General features: G+C 37.6%; 3 protein-coding genes across 12 annotated transcripts in view; 2 read left to right on the forward strand and 1 right to left on the reverse strand.

Moving 5' to 3' along the window:
* LOC148727257 (uncharacterized) overlaps nucleotides 1–4,534 on the forward strand; it is a 4,825-nt gene extending 291 nt beyond the window's left edge. Inside the window, exons 2-10 of one of the 3 annotated variants that reach the window (XM_088728290.1) lie at nucleotides 337–479; nucleotides 713–824; nucleotides 1,137–1,220; nucleotides 1,425–1,605; nucleotides 1,729–1,824; nucleotides 2,326–2,380; nucleotides 2,597–2,689; nucleotides 2,769–2,947; nucleotides 3,441–4,534. In XM_088728290.1, the coding sequence (XP_088584416.1) occupies nucleotides 337–479; nucleotides 713–824; nucleotides 1,137–1,220; nucleotides 1,425–1,605; nucleotides 1,729–1,824; nucleotides 2,326–2,380; nucleotides 2,597–2,689; nucleotides 2,769–2,947; nucleotides 3,441–4,180 (1,683 nt within the window). In that variant the 3' untranslated portion in view covers nucleotides 4,181–4,534. The remainder of the gene's footprint in view (nucleotides 1–336; nucleotides 480–712; nucleotides 825–1,136; nucleotides 1,221–1,424; nucleotides 1,606–1,728; nucleotides 1,825–2,325; nucleotides 2,381–2,596; nucleotides 2,690–2,768; nucleotides 2,948–3,440) is intronic. The other 2 variants (XM_088728292.1, XM_088728291.1) reach the window with 2 other exon arrangements.
* Nucleotides 1–19,922, forward strand: part of LOC111335767 (uncharacterized) — a 64,410-nt gene that overhangs the window by 31,124 nt on the left and 13,364 nt on the right. For 5 of the 6 annotated variants that reach the window (XM_088728247.1, XM_088728250.1, XM_088728249.1 and 2 more), the window contains exons 1-3: nucleotides 16,442–16,686; nucleotides 19,381–19,480; nucleotides 19,808–19,855. In XM_088728247.1, the coding sequence (XP_088584373.1) occupies nucleotides 19,838–19,855 (18 nt within the window). In that variant the 5' untranslated portion in view covers nucleotides 16,442–16,686; nucleotides 19,381–19,480; nucleotides 19,808–19,837. Of the gene's footprint in view, nucleotides 1–16,441; nucleotides 16,687–19,380; nucleotides 19,481–19,807; nucleotides 19,856–19,922 lie in introns of those variants that run through there. The other variant, XM_088728248.1, reaches the window with a different exon arrangement.
* LOC148727258 (uncharacterized) lies at nucleotides 8,412–17,208 on the reverse strand. Of its 3 annotated transcripts, XM_088728305.1 has the most exons (8): nucleotides 17,188–17,208; nucleotides 13,398–13,524; nucleotides 13,029–13,204; nucleotides 12,101–12,242; nucleotides 11,487–11,552; nucleotides 11,025–11,101; nucleotides 10,517–10,616; nucleotides 8,412–10,110 (listed from the first exon to the last, which is right to left on the reverse strand). In XM_088728305.1, exons 1-8 carry the CDS (start codon nucleotides 17,191–17,193, stop codon nucleotides 9,872–9,874), a joined length of 933 nt encoding a protein of 310 aa, XP_088584431.1. In that variant the 5' UTR covers nucleotides 17,194–17,208; the 3' UTR covers nucleotides 8,412–9,871. The 3 variants fall into 3 exon arrangements, with proteins under 3 accessions (XP_088584431.1, XP_088584429.1, XP_088584430.1); XM_088728303.1 differs by having other exon boundaries at nucleotides 10,517–11,101; XM_088728304.1 differs by lacking the exon at nucleotides 17,188–17,208 and adding an exon at nucleotides 15,980–16,385 and having other exon boundaries at nucleotides 10,517–11,101.

Consider the following 19,922-nt stretch of genomic DNA (forward strand, 5'->3'; position numbering starts at 1 on the left):
TATGGTAATCTTTTTTTTTTTTTTTTGGTCATCAGAATATAATCTATTTATAATTCCTTTCTGTGACAATTATAACTCTGCCTAGGGTGGCTTTCTCTCTTCCTACTGAGGTGGTCCTGGAAGCCCACATAAAGGAGGAGGGTTTGTCAAGTTAGATTTCTTTCTTCTATAAATACCCATCAGATAGTCAATAACATAATTCTTGGAAAGGTTGCGTGTTGTTGATGTTTCTATTATGTCAGTATGACATGAAGTAGATGAGTACTAAAGTTTCTTTATATTTTCTGGTACTTTTTGTTTATGAGCTCTGCATGCCTTTCGTGTTGTATTTTGCAGGACCAAGCATGCAATCAGTTTCAAGCAGGAGCTAATCTGCAGTCCAAAATTAAATCCAAAAAGCTGGATGAAACTGCACTTTTTGGGGCTGCATGTCGACATGAAGTGCCATTAAAGTTCTTTAGCCTGAAGAGGGGAGAGGAGTATGTTTTCTTAGTACAAAGAAACATCTTGCTTAGGTTTTAAACGATGAAATTGCCTCAGATGTCATATATTCATGAATTCTTTCTTTGTTTTCTTATTTTATCACTGTTATGTAGTTCCTATTTGTTCCCATGAATTTTTTTGCATCTTTTCATTACCTTTGTATTTGGGATGTACAGGAGAGTTTTGATGATTTGCTTAGTTTAACTAGACATAATTGTTTTTTATTCAGAATTGGAAATGCAGTTTTTCTGTTAAAGTGGATCAAGGAAATGATTGCACAGAAAGACATTGAAGTTTTCTTTTTCTATGACATTGCATGCATTTTGCATGCACATCTGAAAGTAAGCAAATGGCTATATTAATATATTATCTCATCTTTATATTGGTAAGGACTGCAATGACTGGTCTAGTGAAGGGAAATGGGAATCACATAGGCCATTTCTATGAAGGCTGCAGCCTCCATTTGAATTATTGCATTTGTGGCCCCTTATGTGTAGGAGCCACTTCTTAGTGGTCATTGAGGAAAGTTCAATTGCTTGTGTATGTAGGGTCAATAGTTAACTAATACATTATTATATTACTTTACTACACTGGTGTCACCTACAAGGTTGAAATGTATGCATCCTAATCAAAATGTATTTTTTCATTTTAAGAACACCCGTCAGGAAAACTTGTTGACCAATGTCGTTGTTGCAATACCTTCATTTCATTGCTATGGACACAAGGTATCACGTCAGGTATACAAGAAACGTTTTAACTTAACTCCACTAAACTTTTTGTGTTTTCAAGTTTTCAAGGTGTTTTGTGTTTATAGGATATAAGTCTTTCAAATTTGTTGTAAATGGTGTATTTTCAGCATACAAAGAAAATTTCCTATTTATTGCTAGTACATTTTATTATTATAAACATCTTCCCTTGGGTGTAAATTCAATTCATTGCAGGTAAACTATGCTGGGAGGAGATTGGAAGGTTTTGGTCTAAGTGACGGTGAGGTGATGGAACGACTGTGGTCATATTTAAGGCCAACAGGAAAAATCACCAAGGAGATGACTCCAGCCCATCGAGTGGACACCTTAACAGACTTTCTCATTCATTATGCAAAGAAGTCTATTGCAAATATTGGTATATTTATTCGTTTTTTACTGTTAATTTGTTTCTGATGACAAAAGCAGTTCATGAGTAGAAGTAAAGTTTTGTTTTCGAGGTCCCTTTCAAAAGTGATTGAACGGTATGACTTTCTTTCAGGAGAACGTCTTTGTGATCACTTAAAGAGAGCAAGGGAGGTGAGAGCAGAAACGGAGGATCAACTGGCTTTACTTATTCGAAAGCTTGCTGAAACAGGTTCAGTGTTAATCTTATACCAACTGTAAAGCCCCTATCTGACCAACCATCTTCATGCCATAAACTACGTTTTTTTGTATATGCTAGTTGCTGATTCTACACTCTGGAGGTATTTTGATTTTTAACTCCCTTCTTTCATTTATTATATTTATATTGTACATACAAAGGTAAAAAAGTGGAAGATAGCACTATTGAGGAGTGGACCTTGGCAGAAAAAGAATCTGTCATGAAGGAGACAAATGAAGAAAAACCTGTTGGTGTCAATTAATCTAAACCATCCTTTTTGAATTAGTAACTTTATTCCATATTAAGAATTGGGTTCAGCCTGTGATCACACCAATACTTATATTTGAGCTCCATCGAAGTAAATGTAACTCTATTTCACGCACTACGTGATCAACTGATCATTAATGCTTGAAAATCGATTTACATTTACTTTCTGACTGCATGCATACATGTGTACATCATTATCTCATACTTTTTATCACCACATCAACACAGATCTATCGGGTACAGTGGCATACCAAGAAAAACTGAAAAAGTACTACACCGTGAGGTAATAAGTTGACTCGTTAAACATATAAAAGATAAATTAAAGAATCTTTTTTTCCAACCCTGGGCAAACCCAATCTTTGCAAGACAGTCGACACCAAGATGTTGTTTCATAATTTTAACACGCGACCAGGTTTAGTTCCTAGTGATAATATAACATGTCTTGTGATCCAGTTTAATGTTTTGTTCTAATTATTGTAATGATCTGTTTACATTTTAGAACCAGTCTTCAAGAATGTACGTCAGGATCAGATACATGGAAAATCTTGACAAAGGAACTAAGCCGGTACGTTTTTAACCTTGCAGCGTTATGGTATCGTCACGTAATGAGGTTCTATGTTTCGTTATATTATTTAACGCCCTTAAAGTAGGTTTCTTTCTTGTTAATCTAGTTTGGACGAGGAACTTAAGAAAATGGAAAATGGACAGTGTCGATGGTCTCCAGACAGCAGCATGTACCAAAGTTACATTCGGTGTCTCGAGGATAAGCGACGGAAGAATCTTCTGCTGACAATGCATGGAAAGTGTACAGAACGGTGGTTTCTTTTGCAGCTGATGAAAAAGTATGCAGGTAATCAAGTACGCATTTTACAAATTGGTATAGAATACAGAAACGTATCAAAATCAAGTGCCCAGAACAACGAGACAAGCAATCGACGATGCCTTGGAATCAGAATTCTCTAACTGCGACTCTGATGGTTGATAAAACGCCAGTATAGATTATTAATACAACGTAACGTTTACATCGTTAATCGTAAGATGTAGCAGTTTTGCCTGAAAACAACAGAACAATGATTACTCTCCCTAAACAACTCAACTGTCTCATTGGATGTGTTTAATCACTGATGGTTTAAATTATATACTTAGCAATCTTTTCCCTGGCCTTCCGTCAGTTGTAAGTTATTCCTCTACTCCCTGTACATGAAAGGCAGTTAATGCTATCAAATTTCAACACAAGTAAACAAATTATAGTAAATGAGAGAAGTGGCGATAGGGTATGTCGCAACCACCACTACATTTGTAAGAAATAAAGGAAGAATCTTTTTTGTGTCTGTTGTTTTTAGATGGCCAAGCCGTGGCAAAGAAATTGTGCGGTCAAATCACAAAAACAACGAATGCTGTGAAACAACTTATAAAGCAGTACGAGCGAGGAGATGCAGCATCACGTGGATGTATATACCCTTCAAAGGTCAATCTCGTGGAGGCGTTGGATGTCAGTTCCTCCTTGTGGGCTACCCTTGATGATTCCAATCTATTCGTCGGTGTGCCGTACTGCATAAAACGGCAAATTATTGATTTTAAGCATATGATCAAACGATGCACTGAGGAAGAAGTTTTAGTGAAGGATGAAATCACGAGAGTAGCGATGTTTTATCAACGTAAACTAGGAGTCTTAGACAGCTGGTCTAAGAAACTAGCTGCAACAGACTCGGCGGATTATCGTAGTCGTGGATTGTTAGCACTTGTACTTTCTAAACGAGATGAGACTGAGGCCTTTACTCTTCACCTGCAAGATCTTTTTGCTCGAGATATTAGCGATGATGAAGAGGTACGAGGTGACGGAATTTTGTCTGACCCAGTTGGAGAAGCGGAAGGCGTTGATTCCAACGATGGTGGGAATCGTGATACTACTGACGCCCACGATGATTATGAGGATGATGATTACGATAATCAAAATAGTTCCATCCTAGAATTGGAGGAACAAGGTGTCCTGGAAGATCTCCTTTCGGTCCTTAATACTGAATACGGGTGCGACGATGTCTCGGACTCAGAATTCTCTGATTGCGACTCTGATGACTCATAAAATGCCAGAACATTTTATGATTTAATGTCTACATCTTCAATCATTAGATGTAGCAGTTTTTACCTGCAAAAAAGGAATGATTGGTCTCTCGTAACATTTCAACTGTCTCATTGCATGCCCGTCTCCATAACTTCCATAAATCAATTTGTGAATACATTTAAATATCTTAGCATTGCATTCACTTTGTTTAACTACTTACAATAGTACCCAATAAATAATTTCTTCGAGCAAAAGTTGCCAAATAGACATGGAACACCGACGTAGTTAAGTGGTATCAGCATGGCGGTGAACGGACCTGCTATTTCTTTCAACTTGAAGCAGCCTTTGTATTGATATTAAACGATAAAGCACTGATCCCTCTTTCTTTTCAATTATCTTGTAATTCACTAGCCAATACATGATTACCATGAATGACCCTAGTTGAGCGGTTTTCATTGAAACATGAAACAACCTCTAAAAATTTGTAAAAAATAGACATTTTAAAAATGAAAACAGTGGAATTAGTGCAACAGTACCTAATTATTTAGTATTTCACGGTTTACTGAAAAGCGCTCTGTACTCCTAACGTCTCTCTGCGGCCTGCAAAAAAGCAAACAACAAAGGTGTGGGTTCGTCACTGGTTCCCGTAAAAATCCCTCTCAAAAAACCAGTGACTGAGGTTACAACTTCGTGCTTTCATCGGTTGCTTGGTGTTTGATACTCTAATAAAGTACCTCTCATATTCATTCCTAAAAGTGCTTGAAATTTTACATTCTGAAAACGCACTATTGTTTTCAGTGCACACTACCTTGGAGGAATTTAATAACGCAACAATTACCGGTCATTTTGAATTTGTTTGAAAGGAAAATTCGGTCAGGGAATCACGCGATTAACGTGACGCCATCGTTTACGAGAAGCTCCATTTTCAAAATGTTCTCCGTTTAAAAGCGCATTTTCGAAGAGCTTCGTTTTCGTGACGGACTAGTGTGGATGGTAGCCCTAGCCGTGGAAGTAAAGCTGTGTTTAAACATTTATCCGCTAAGTGTAGACGCTGCCTTAGAGAAAACATTGTAGCCTCGCGAAATTATAATAATACCTTTATTTAAACACGATATGTTTCAAATTAAGCTGAACAGGTTGTGGGGTCGGGTGTAAATCAAATAAACTAAAGCACTAAAATAAATGCATTAGTGTCTGCTAACAAGGCATTGACCAACCCAAACTACATTGAATTCAGTCACTAAAACAACCCAGTTTTGCATTTGAACTGAAACTAAGGTTTAAAATCGAGGTGTACAGTGGATGTCTAGATATGCCATATATCGCTTATTAGACTGCATTCACTAAATTAACTCCCGTTTTTGGGTTGAACTCAATTAAATTTAAAGGTAAATTCGGGATGCATAGTCAATCTCTAGATATGCCATATAAAGCTTGCTAGACTGCATTCACTAAACTAACCAGTTTTTCCGTTGAACTCAAAGAGGTAAAATCGGGGTGCACAGTCGATCTGTAGATATGCCATATAACGCTTGCTGGAGTGCAATCAATAACATAATATATACAAACCCCTTTTTTCGGTTGAACTCAAAGAAAGGTAAAATTGGGGTGCACAGTCGATCTCTAGATAACGCTTGCCCTAGTCTAACGCTTGCAAGACAGCAATCAATAAATTAACTCCGTTTTTCGGTTGAACTCAGAGAAAAGTAACATTGGGATGCACAGTCGATCTCTGGATAAGCCATGTAACGCCTTCTGGGCTGCAATCAATAATATAACCTCGTTTTTCGGTTGAACTCGAATAAATCGGGATGCACTCAGTCAATACCTAGATATGCCATATATCGCTTGCTAGACTGCAATCAATAAATTATTCTCTTTTTTTCGGTTGAACTCAAATAAATTAAAGGGTAAAATCGGGATGCACTGAGTCGATATCTAGATATGCCATATAACGCTTGCTAGACTGCAATCAATAATATAACCCCGTATTTCGGTTGAACTCAAATAAATTAAAGGGTAAAATCGGGATGCACTGAGTCGATCTCTAGATATGCCATATAACGCTTTCTAGACTGCAACCAATAGATTAACCCCGTTTTTCGGTTGAACTCACATAAATTAAAGGGTAAAATCGGGATGCGCTGAGTCAATCTCTAGATATGCCATATAACGCTTTCTAGACTGCAATCAATAAATTAACTCCGTTTTTCGGTTCAGCTCAAATAAATTAAAGGGTAAAATCGGGATGCACTGAGTCGATATCTAGATATGCCATATAACGCTTTCTAGACTGCTATCAATAAATTATCCCCGTTTTTCGGTTGAACTGAAATAAATTAAAGGGTAAAATCGGGATGCACTGAGTCGATCTCTAGATATGCCATATATCGCTTGCTAGACTGCAATCAATATATTATTCTCTGTTTTTCAATTGAACTCAAATAAATTAAAGGGTAAAATCGGGATGTACTGAGTCGATATCTAGATATGCCATATAACGCTTTCTAGACTGCTATCAATAAATTATCCCCGTTTTTCGGTTGAACTGAAATAAATTAAAGGGTAAAATCGGGATGCACTGAGTCGATCTCTAGATATGCCATATATCGCTTGCTAGACTGCAATCAATAAATTATTCTCTGTTTTTCAGTTGAACTCAAATAAATTAAAGGGTAAAATCGGGATGCACTGAGTCGATATCTAGATATGCCATATAACGCTTTCTAGACTGCAATCAATAAATTATCCCCGTTTTTCGGTTGAACTGAAATAAATTAAAGGGTAAAATCGGGATGCGCTGAGTCGATCTCTAGATATGCCATATAACGCTTGGTAAACTGCAATCAATAAATTAAGTCCGTTTTTCGGTTGAACTGAAATAAATTAAAGGGTAAAATCGGGATGCACTGAGTCGATCTCTAGATATGCCATATATCGCTTGCTAGACTACAATCAATAAATTAATCTCTGTTTTTCGGTTGAACTCAAATAAATTAAATTAAAGGGTAAAATCGGGATGCACTGAGTCGATATCTAGATATGGCATATAACGCTTTCTAGACTGCAATCAATAAATTATCCCCGTTTTTCGGTTGAACTCAAATAAATTAAAGGATAACATCGGGATGCACTGAGTAGATCTCTAGATATGCCATATAACGCTTTCTAGACTGCAATCAATAATATAACCGCGTTTTGCGGTTAAACTCGAATAAATTAAAGGGTAAAATAGGGATGCACTGAGTCGATCTCTAGATAGGCCATATAACGCTTTCTAGACTGCAATCATTAAATTAACCCCGTTTTTCGTGCAATGAAAGTAATCGGGGTGCAGAGTCGATCTCTGGATATGCCATATAAAGGCTGCTACATTAGATTCACAAAAATAACTCCGTTTTTGGTGGAATTAAGGTCATTGGGGTGCACAGTGAAGAGTTCAGCTATCAGGTTTTTCTTTGTTTTAATTAAGCTCTGTTTTTGTTGATTCTGCCAGGCTTAAGACTAGCCGCCCCCCTCCCCGTTTGCCTTTCAGCGTTAACTATTTGACGGCTTTTCGAATGATAAGCAGCGCCGTTCCGTACATTTTCTTTGCTTCTCATGCAAGTTTGATTGCAGGATTTCACATCACATTGCTCTATCAACCAATGAAATGAAACGAAACAGGGGTTTGTTATGGGCTTAACCTCATCCAAGTCGTCCGCTTTGCACGTTTCATATGATTATTTGTTTTTCAGCGTCACTTTCCATGAAATAGGTACTTTAAGCAACCACGATGGCGACGGCAACGAGGGCGTGGAAAAACAAGAGATCTAATTGGCAGTACAATAGCTCAGCACGTGCATTTAGGAACTTTGTACATTTCTTAGCCGTCCTATGCCAAAACAACAAAGTGACATCGCCAAAATTTGCGTCGTCTGCGAGCTGAAACCGCGTCGGCAAATATATTAGTTGCCATTTGGAACTCAATGCTACTGTTATACCTCATACTGAAGTTGAGCTGTGGCGCCGTATAAGACAGTAGGCTCGTGCAGCTATATTTGAAATTCTAAGAGTAGAAATTCATTTTTTAATCGAAGTCTTCCTTGGCGTTGCCGTCCTGACTGCTTAAGGTCCCTAATGTTTCAGATATAGCCCTCGCAAATTCAAACACGACTGTGTGTCAAATAAGTTCATTAGTAAAGACACGCAAAACAATAAAAAAAGGCAACTTATTTATGTGATCTCATCGTCTCAGCAAGTAGTTCAGGGCTTTCACATAAAAAAATCTTTATTGTCAAAAATACCAATATTTTATTAATATAATGAAATGAAAGAAATAAGTATCCCAAATAACTATTTTTGTTTTGAAAAAAGATCATCCGATAGTTTACATAATTAGTTACTCTCTTCTCTAAATCATAGTTACTTATTTACACTCGATTTATGCTGCTGACATCGCTAATTTCCTTTCGTGCACAAAAAGGAGTGAATAGGAGTTAGTTTAAGTTTTGAACGACTAGTAGATTTATACTAAAACTATTAGATTATTCGCTCTCGATTTCCATGCGTGATAGTTGACTTGGGTTGCACCTTCGTGAACTCTAGGTGGTTAGCAGCCAATCTCTAGAAGCACAGGTATCAATGGTGGAAGGAACAAATGCTGGTGGACGAACAAAAGGAGCTAAGGGGCCGAGCATTTAACTTTTGAGGGGGGGGAGTGGGTGATTTTGAAAATTTCCTGCAAACGCTTGTTGGAAGAAAAAAACTGCATGCAGCCCAAATGTAACAGAAAAAAATGTACCAAAAAATCGGAAAAAATATCCTGGACAGCAGATTGCTAGAAAAAAAATTTCTTGACGACCAGAAATCACCCGCTTCCCCCCCCCCCCTCAAAAGTCAAATGGTCTGCCCCTAATGAAATATCTATTGTTTACGTCCACCAACATGGCGGCAATGACGTTACGTGCAAACCACCCATAGTGCGATAGAAATCTCGAGCTCATAAATCAGGCTAATTGTAAAATAGAACTTGGGGTAGGGTTTCATAACAAAAAGGCGGGCGCTTCTTCACGTTTGTTAAGAGTTATCGGTGTCTGTAATCTAGATTTGGATAATACTGTTGTTACGATTTGAACGTCGGTCCAGTAGCTTCGAGGGCATATACGCTAGTTTTAAGAACATCAAACTTCTAAGGGCCAACTATCAGACCGATAGTTCCGAGACAAATACACTCTGTTGTTTCCATTGTTCCCCACTAAATTTTCTTCCGCGCGCTAATTCAAAAATAACACGTCAATTGAATTATTTTCAAGATTTTGAGATGAAAGCCAAGTATAAAATTGGAAAAAGAAAACAGACGAACTACCTAACTACTTTTAAGTTGTTTATTTTCTACGAAACCGCTTATTTACAGGAAATTTTCACGCATGACTACTATCCATACGGGTATTTTCAGCAGACGCACTGACAGTAGCCTTCCGCAGACGAACACTATCGCGTCACATGATCAAGTTAAACCAACAAGGATCGAAGAAAATTTAGTGGTGAACTATAACCTGTGATAGTTGATCATAGTTTCCCTCATCAACTATCACGCGATGGAATCTCGAGCGTTTTTTTTTAGAAAGCAGTGGGAGAACCAATCAGATTCAGGGAATTCCAATAGAACACAGCTGAGTTTCTACTGAAACATAGTTACATTTCGGTTATTAACCGCGGCTACATTGTAAACTACATTAGAACAAGATGGCTGCAAGGCCACTCGTAGTATCCTCCGACAGACACTGGCTCATCTTGATCGAATCCTCCGGGACACAAGGGAAGTAATCCTGGCCTGAGCACCTGGAGGACCTCCACCACGACATTCCCTGGGGTAACAGCACGACCGTGTAGTTGCTGTCTTTGGCTCAGTTGGTAAACAGCATGAGTCACATCGTTACCGTTAGGGATCGTCATTCCGAACTGAGTATCTACAAAGATCAATTTACAGATGCTTTATTCAAATACTGCCCCCGCTCAAAATAATAGTTACTTTCTGGTCATGATAAAGATAGTTTGCAAGTGAAATGAAAGTGTGATAAAAATAAAAACTAACAAATGTGCTGGCAGAGGAGCCTGACGCATTGAAATGTAGCTTAGGTCACTTTCTTACCATCAGCCGGAACTGACATGCTAGATCCATCAAGTGAAAGCCTTTTCCCAGACCTTTATATTAAACATTACATCAGAAAAATACATACTACTTTTGGAATGGAGAGATCTGGGTGCATGGACATTTCGCAACTTTCTTTGTAAATGGACGAGTTTAGAACTGAGGATATAGCTTTGCCGAATGTGCCGGCTCACTTGTACCTTCTTTAAAAGTTGCATTCTCACCTTTGGATATGATGGTTCCCGATGGGGAAGAAATACTGGACAAAGAACGACTAGCAGTAGAAGCAACGGGTGGTGAAGATAAGGCAGATTTTGATGGCGCAACCAGAAGAGTGGATGACGTAGGGAGACTGGTGGAATGGGTAATAAGGGAAGTAGGTGAGGTGACGATGGTGCCAGGTGAGGGATCCATGCTGCTTGGTGAAGTGACGATGGTGCATGGTAAGGTAACTATGGTCCTAGGTGAGGTAATGATGGTGCTTGGTGAGGTAACTATGGTGCTACATGAAGAAACAAGGAAGCTGGTTGCACTATTTTGAGAAATTAGTAAGCTTGTGATAGGTGAGGATGAACTGACAATGGATGTGGGTGGGGTCGACTGACTGTAGACGGAGTGTGAAACATCGAATTTCCACGTATCTCGTGTCAACCACAACTTCTGGCGTTGGGCGCTGCCATACAAATGTGGCTTTCGTGGAGCCTCTCCAATGTCCTTTCCCAAGGTCTCAGGAAGACCTTGAAAAACAATTCCCAACTGCTTCGCCTTTGCATAGGGCATTTTTTGTCCACTTTTACCCACAAGTTCACCTAGAGTGAGACAAATAAGCAATCACTTCTTAGATATATAATGTTATCATTATTTATCACTGTTTTTCACTTCCTTTTGTCTTACTAATGTATGGGATACAAATCTACACCTGTCTATTAACATACCATAACTCTGCTATACAGAAACATAATCAATGTAACTGTGTTCAGGATACTTCCAATTGTTTTAGATGTCTGGGCAATAGTTCTTGTTGAAATTTTAAGTTTTCTGGGTAGGATGTGATTCAACATGTTATGTTTTAATATAATAATACTTGTAAAAGCAAAAGTCCTCCATGTAATCTGAAAAAAGGGGAACATTGCAATTCTTAACCCACTAACCATGCTTTGAAAGAGAGTACATTCCAAAAATGTTTGACTGTACTGTATTTGCTGTTAAAAAGTTCCTGTAGATCTTTCGGCGACACTTCTTCTTTTTCTTTGTCTGATACTTCAAGAAATGGACAGGAAAATAAAAGAAAAACAATTAGCAGAAATCTATTCAGTAAGAACCTAGGGCAAATGTGTTGTTCCATAAAATATCCACACTTCCCCCACAGAGGGGGGTTTTATAAAAACCCCCACCTCTCATGGAATTCCAATTAACAATAGACTCATTTCTTTCAATTTATGGTCTTTGATCTCCCCAGCCTACCAGGAATTTCTGATCCCTTGTGTGGAGGAACTGTCAGCAGTAATTTTCGGGAACTACACAACGTAAGAATATACAAATAAAGACGTAAGGTTTCTATAACTGTCTTGCATTATAGAGCTAAATGGCCTCCTTAAACTCCCACTTAATGTGTTTCAATTCAACCAGGCTATTCTAAAATAGCACCAAGTTAGTGTTATAAACAAGATAAACCAACTGAAGGCCTTGCGGTTGAATTAATGAAACCATTTGATCATGATCATAACAAATATTATATTTAATAACTGTTACAATATATTGCCAATGTATTATTATGTTAAAATATGTAAATATAATTGGACACTTACATTGCAATAGGCTACCAAAGGACTTAATAAGGTCTTTGTCAGCAATCAGCTTGTCACAAATTGCTGACTGGCCATGGTATAACATGCCATCATACGAGCATAACACCATTCCCTGTCCACCAAGCAATTCAAGTTCTGCCACCTGTACATTTAAAATAAAACAATTAAGAATAATCCCAGGCTCATGGGATGCTTCCTCAAAGACACCTTAAGGTGGCTTCACCCTGTTGTTTTTGAAGGAGCACCTTCAAGTTTTCAACCTCCCACACCTAATATAAACAGCATGACTTAAACTTATCTACAAATTATATACAAAACAAGTGTGATATCATTATCATGTGAGATCTATCCCAGTCATTGACTCACTCCTATGGTTAAAGCAGTTACTTATTTTGAAGATTAGCCCACCAGAGATCAAAGTTGTCAGAACTTTATTTGCACTAGAGTGAACACAGTTTGTAGCACCCATGGTTATATTGTAGCCAGCTGAAATTTAAATAGTTTCGCGATAAATTATTATTTACAACATTCTTAGTTCAAGCGACAAATGGTTTCGTAACTTAATTTGTTTCTGAGTAGTCAGATCCCTTGATTTGCTATCTTGATGATTTATCTTGATGCTTACGTGCAAAACAGTTGATGACCAGCTTTGAATGTCGTTACATCATAAATTGTTCTTTTTAAAACATAAGTCACATGACCTATTTTCCCCCCACCCATGCACCCACTCACTCACTCATTCATTAAAACTTAATAAGTTACTTTTTCTCTCTTTCATCTTTACAATATACAATTTATGTTAAATACAAATGTAACTAAATTGTTGTGCTTGGAAATGCTACAAATTGGCAATTAATTATAGCATACAGCTTCCTTTTCAGCATAATGTAATATATGCACTACATGCACTATGGCTGTTCAACTGTACCTCTTTCATCATATTTTTAATGACCTTTTGGGCTCTCACACTATTTGATGGCTGCAAGATACGATTGCCACTATCTTCCATGGCTTTTTTGCGGTATTCTTCTCTGGATTCCTCTGCCAGGCGCCTCCACTTTTCTCCTAAAGTCCTAAAGACATCTCCACTCCCACCAGTTTTATCTTCAATTTTAAATAGTGCAGAAAAATAGATATAGTGCAAAAGAAAAATGGTAATAGTGAAGACCATTCCAAAAGTAACTAATTATTGCAAATGCTTGTAAAATGTATTTAAAATGCATAAATTGGTTTTCATTCATAGTATTAATTTCAACTAAAAACATAGGAATGATTCAATTGAAATAATTACATTTACCTTTTTGCATAACATCACTAGTAAATAAGTTGTAACCTGACAGTTTTCTATGGAGTTGCTTGCTTTTAGGAGCTGTCTGCCGATTGCCAGAGCCACTCAGCTTGGCATTGTATTTGTTTATCCAACTCTGCAAATTAATGCACTCTAAATTAATTCCATTTAAGATAGAAAAAGAAATTCAACTGCATTTCAATTACTCACAGTGATGACTGTTTCCAGTCTTTGCACCAGCACAGTGGGATGAGGATATAAGGGAAACGAAATTAAAAATAGGAATTTGCATATTATTAATCTGCTGTCTTCCAAATGAATTAGAAAACCCTCACAGCAAGGATGGGAAACAACATTAAAAACAGAACCCACGTACGGTGCCAGGTGTGAAAATCAAACCTGGGGCACATTGGTGGGAGGTGAGCACTCTCACAAATGTGCCATGCCAAATTGATGTTTAATGATAAATATCATGAAAAATAACAGCTCAACTACAATGTGTAAATTATTAAACAATCACCTTCACTGAACCCAACTATTATACCACCCTCAAGCACAAGATATGATACAAATGCAAATAAATATTTTAAGCCAGAAATTAAATCAAATTCATTTGTATGTGACACAATTTGCACAGGGACTTGCTAACAGTTGGTTCATGCTTTAGCTACCTTTCAGTTTAGCTTTAACAAATGGTAAACACCACAGCGTACACTATTGAGTTATGGATGCACGCGGGAGGTTGCTAAGCATAAAAGAAGCATAAGAGTCGCTCGAGGCGATAGCCGAGAGTGACTATAGCTTCTTGAATGCTTAGCAAACCTCCCAAGTGCATCCATAACTCAATAGTGTACGCTGTGGTGTTTACCATTTGTTTTATAACACAACATTGATACATCGAAGCTAAAGAGTTCCCTTTTATTTAACAAATCTTACGTGAGCAGAAAAAACAAGTGTGCGCGGAAAAATAGTCTTTGCATTTGCTCACGTCAGCAGCGTACACCCATGGGCAAATGGGGGACGCTAAATTGACCAATCAGAGCACGCGCTTTACTTTGGTTATGTTATAATTTTTTATGGCAGCCAAAGTCATCTTTGCACAGGAACTTATTAAACATTGGTCCACACTTTAGCCAAGAGTAACTCTAGCTTGACTGCTTTCCCAACTTCCCAAGTGTGCCATAACTTAATGGTGCAGAGGCAGCTTCCAAAGCATGAATAAAACATGTTTTACAACCGTGCTGCAGTGGAAATTAATGTACATCAAAATCTGTGAGAACACTCATATGAGAAAGGATATGACAAGGCAAGTTGCCCACACAACCAGCATGCTCCATACCATACAAGCATGGAGCATGATCTGGATTGTGTGGGTCTGCTAGCCTTTTTATATTATTTTGAAACAGATTGGAGAGGAAGGCTGAGGTGAAACAAAATGGACTGCTGAAGTGGTAAGGTGGGGGGGGGGGGGGGGTAAACCAAAACAATTTCTGTGAGGAAGGCATCATGGACATTTTCTGGAGCAACAAAATTCATACATACTAATTGTTTACTACCACCAACAAAATCCTCAACTGTAGGACTAGCTAATATTCCATCCTGCTTGGATAGTGAATACACTGACCTGGTGTCATTACCTAATGGTTTAATTACATTTGGAAGTGGAAAGACATAACAATACTTTTGTCTTCAAATACACCTATATTAGTGTGGCTTTTAACAGTCTACTATCATGTTCTCGAATCCTGTACTCCCAACATATACAAATCAAACTCCAATTGACTCCTCATCATTGTTTAATCTGTCAATTGTACATGACTATGTAAACTCTGTCATGGAGAATGATCTCAGTACTCTGAGGCAGAAGGATGTGGGCCTATAAATTAAAAAAAAAACGCACTAGAAAAAAAATTTTTTTAAACATTTATAAACATAGAATTGTGGACAAGTACAACAAGCACACTTCAGTTAGTCATTCACGGAGCTCCAATTATATTTGTGTAAAATAGATGTAGATTATCTTCTACTAACTTCCTTGCAATTGTTGAAAATTGAAAATGGTGCTTAATAAATTGATTGATTGATTGATTTATACATTCATTCATTCTTTCACTCATTTCTTAACTTCGTCAATTTTTAAAATATTTATTGATTTATATATATTTTTATTTGTATTTTGGGTGGTTTACTTTGCTTGAGCACTTTCCCTATGTTTAGGAATAGCTGTTTTTTTTTCTATAATTTGTTGTAGATTTAGTGTTGCGAAATAAGTATAGGCTGGTGGAGTACCACTGTCAATAGTATCTCAAGTGTAAGCCCGAGCCTTAACTTCAACAGACTGTGGAATATATAATATTGACAACAACTGAAGAAAGCTGCAAACCTAAGGTGCCATATTTAAGCTGATAAAGATCGGAGCAGCTAGCAGGCCTAGGTATCTTCCAGTGAAATCAAAGAGCTTGCGAGCGATAGCAGGACCGTGGTTCAGGGAAATAATTTAAAATGCATGAATTGTAGTGAAGGAAAGTAATTAAGCCTCACGACACGGAAACTAAATTATTCATGAACGTGTTTTGAAGTATTCCATTTACCTTAACTTGCTCCTCTGACAATGAAGCTACTGAAGCACATTCGCGTATTACACTTCCCATTTCCCGCTTGGTAGAAATCATTCCATTTTCATGAAATGATTTCAGAATGTTTTTCTGTTCTTCAGTAATCTTCACGCGTGGAATTTTATCCATGATCTCTTTTTACCAGATGTAAAAGCGATGAACTTTCCTCGTTCGCTTGAACCTTGCCACATGTCAAGTGCGACTGCGATACCGTACGAAGCTAAGCTACAAATCCAGCACCTTACCAGGCCTTTTTTTTGTTCTCGGTAATCTAATCTCGGTAGGTAAATAGGGCCTACTTTATCCGCATGTATGCGGTAATTTGAGAATAATTAGACTCGCTTATAAGCGGTAGATTAAGGGCGAATCGGAAAATGATGGTTACGAATCATTTGTTACTCTCCCCATTCTTTCAGCAACTCATGATAACGAGGCAGCTTTGAGTGGATGCCAGAAATTGTTTTAGCGAGGATAATCTTCGTCGTTTTCTCAATCACGCATCATTGTGTTAGATCAGAAGAATTAACTCGAAGACGCGCCTTTCAAGCAAAAAGAAAACTGCAGAACATCCAGAAGAGCAATCACTGCGTTAGCCAAAATGTACCTTGACGAATTTGTTTAAAATCTGAGCTGTCCAGAGTTGAGGTCCAATGACATATACCAACTTCTGCAGAAGCATGAAGGTATGTATTGTCTGTTTCCAAGGCTTTTCGCGTTCACTTTCGAAAAACCTGTTTTGTTTTTCACTGACCTGCAGTATCTTTCATCAGCACCATTCGAATCGTATTACAGGTTTGAAATTGAAGACAAAAGTCTATTAATTCAAAGCATTTAGTTTATCTCCAAGAACTAAACCACAACTTTCGGCGTGGATTCGATTACGCGTGTTTTTGATTTAGAAGTGTGTTCCTAATGGGATGTTCCTTATTGGCTTATTCATGCTGTATTTGGAAGTTACTTCGTGTTATGATTTCACAGAAATGTCGATTTGGCATTCTTAGTGTAATTTAAAAGTAACTGATTGCACACGAGCGATCGATATTTCGAACACAGGTCGCCCAAGCTCTGTCAGAGGCTCTTTCACAGTGAATGATTAAAGAGTTTGTATAGTGGTTTAGTTGGACTTGCTTTTGAGCTCCGTAAATGTAAAGTTGTGTGAAATAATCAAAGAAATAAAGTCTTACCTTCATATAGAGTAGTCTGTGTTGTTCTCCTCGCGATTTGAGGCCGTTTTGATGTGTTTTAGCTTGACGCCCTAAATTACCGTGCATAAAATACGGAAGGCCGGAAACTTCTGTTGACACATGCTCGCCAAAATCGCTTGAAAACAACACTTGAATGCTTTCCCTCGAATCAAAACTCGGCAGCATGAAAGCCAAATAGTTGCCCTTCAAGTTCACCGAAAAAAATCCCAGCAACCAATCCAGCGAAATTTCAAATTATTGGCCATTCGGAATTCTTCTAATGTGTGGAAGGAATTTTTTGTGCAGCTGAGAGATTGTTAATGCGCAGTCAACCTGGAACCTAGTCAAATCTCTCTCAACCGGTCCTCCCCATAGTCTTCGAACACCAACTCTTCAAACATACTAAGGTACCCCGGGTAAACTCATCGACTTGACTAGATCATCTTCACTGTTTTCAATGGATTTTTACAAATATCCTCTTACCGGGAGTACCTTAGTATGTGTGAAGAGTTGGTGTTAGAAGACCATGGGGAGGACCCATTGAGAGAGATTTGACTAGGGTCCAGGTTGACCACGCATTAACGGTCTCTCAGCTGCACAAGAAGTTCCTTCCATGCATTAGAAGAATTAAGAACGGCGGTTAATTCGAAATTCTCGCTGGATTGGTTGCTCGACAAACGGACTTTTGTGGGATTTTTTTCAGTGAACTTAAAGGGCAACTATTTGGCTTTCGTGCTGCCAAGTTTTGATTCAAGGGAAAGTATTTAAGTGTTGTTTTCAAGCGATTTTGGCGAGCATGTGTCAACAGAAGTTTCCGACCTTCCCATATTTTATGCACGGTAATCTAGGGCATCAAGCTAAAACACATCAAAACGGCCTCAAATCGCGAGGAGAACAACACAGACTACTCTCTATGAAGGTAAGACTTTATTTCTTTGATTATTTTACACAACTTTACATTTACGGAGCTCAAAAGCGAGTCCAACCAAACCACTATACAAACTCTTTAATTATTCACTGTGGAAGAGCCTGTGACAGAGCTTGGGCCACCTGTGATTTCGAATTACATAGGCAAACTCAACAAGTGACTATGTCTTGTTTCAATACTTGAAAAGTAGTGGTGGAAATTAGCAATGTAAGATTTCCAATCCCCTCAAACCTCTGATCATTTTCTCTTAGATTATTTGGTTCTTATTCTCCAATTTGTCACTGACTTCTTAGACTGTTGATTTGTTGGTATTTGTGTGTGATTCTCCTAATTACCCCTTTTTGTAGGAATGTGAGGGAAACATTTAGTGGTAAATTAGGTGACAAAAAAAAAAAACAATACTGTACACATGAAAACAAAATTTTGTAAACAGTTGAATAGATAAATGATATTGCTTGAATTATGATCTTAAGCACATGCAGAACTGTAACCTGGGTAACATCCTCTCATTTCTCTTTTTGTGTTTCTAATATTTGAATTTAATATCTAAGTTTAATAGCTTGTCCTGCATGTTAAAAGTAGCCTCCTGTATAGATTGAAGGATTGCTTCGTGAAAATACATTCTCAAATTTTCTTGTTGTGACAAGTTATTATTATTTCTAAGCTATGGTACATTGCTCCGCAAACTCTGGTATATTAAGCACTTTCAGCCAAGATGTGTGGTTATTGAAACCTCAGTAGAAAGCAGATTAAACATTTGAATAAACTCAAACTTCATGAAGTTTAAGTTTATTCTATTGTTTAATCTACTTTCTACTACTTTTTATCTGCTTTCTAAAGTGCTGCGTTAATTGTAGTATTAGAAGTATGTGTAAGCTGCTTCTTGGCTCAGGTCTGAATAAACAGCAAAATATCTTCATATCATTCTATATTCCCTAACTCATCAGAACTCTGATATATTTTCAATAGACAAAACAAACTCATCCCTGCATATTTTTATGTGATTTTACTTAGGTAACTCTAAATCCCATTACTTATTACCCCTAGGGATGACCAGCATCTAATTTCTCCTTACAATATCACCGCTGAATCACACATTAAGTGTCACAAGAATATAGGAAGTGATCACTAACTAGAGAAGCTCTTGATTGTCCAACAAATTTTCTTCATCAACACCTTTGGAAATTATACAGAAAATGGTATGGTAATTATGCATACTGATCTTTAACTCCTTACATCTCCTTACAATAATTATTTTTCTTCAGTTATTTTTAAGGGTTAGAGAGTCATGTTGGGATTGAAGCTCTTAATGGAATCCTTACCACAGGAAGGATATCTCATTTGGATGACTAGAAGGGGTGTAAGGTAATTTGCCTTTGCTGTAGTTGTTTACTCAACAAATTTTAGTGTAAAAGTTTCCTTCCAGTGTAAGGCTTTCTTGGTGTTACCCCCTTGGAATTGGTTGATATTGACTATACCTCCCTGTTCAAGTTTTCTTTGCCATAACTCTCCTGCTATTTACATTATTTTATGGGTGTTCCATATTTTATATTTCTGTGTTTTCCCTTACGCTTAACTGATTTGTTTTTTCTGAACCTTTTGATATATTGCCCCACTCACATTCTTTTGAGTCTATATTGCCCAGTCAAGAGCAGTGAACATGGTTTGACACTCGAATGTTTTTCTTTTTAGCTGGAATATCAGTATTCAAGGTCTTCTGTGATGTCTGGGCTATCTAAGGTAACAATGATATGATAATTGATTCTTCTTCTAGGACTGTGTAGTTTCCTTTTTATCACAACAAGAA

Source organism: Stylophora pistillata, chromosome 7, assembly GCF_964205215.1.
Source record: "Stylophora pistillata chromosome 7, jaStyPist1.2, whole genome shotgun sequence".
Lineage (NCBI taxonomy): Eukaryota > Metazoa > Cnidaria > Anthozoa > Scleractinia > Pocilloporidae > Stylophora > Stylophora pistillata.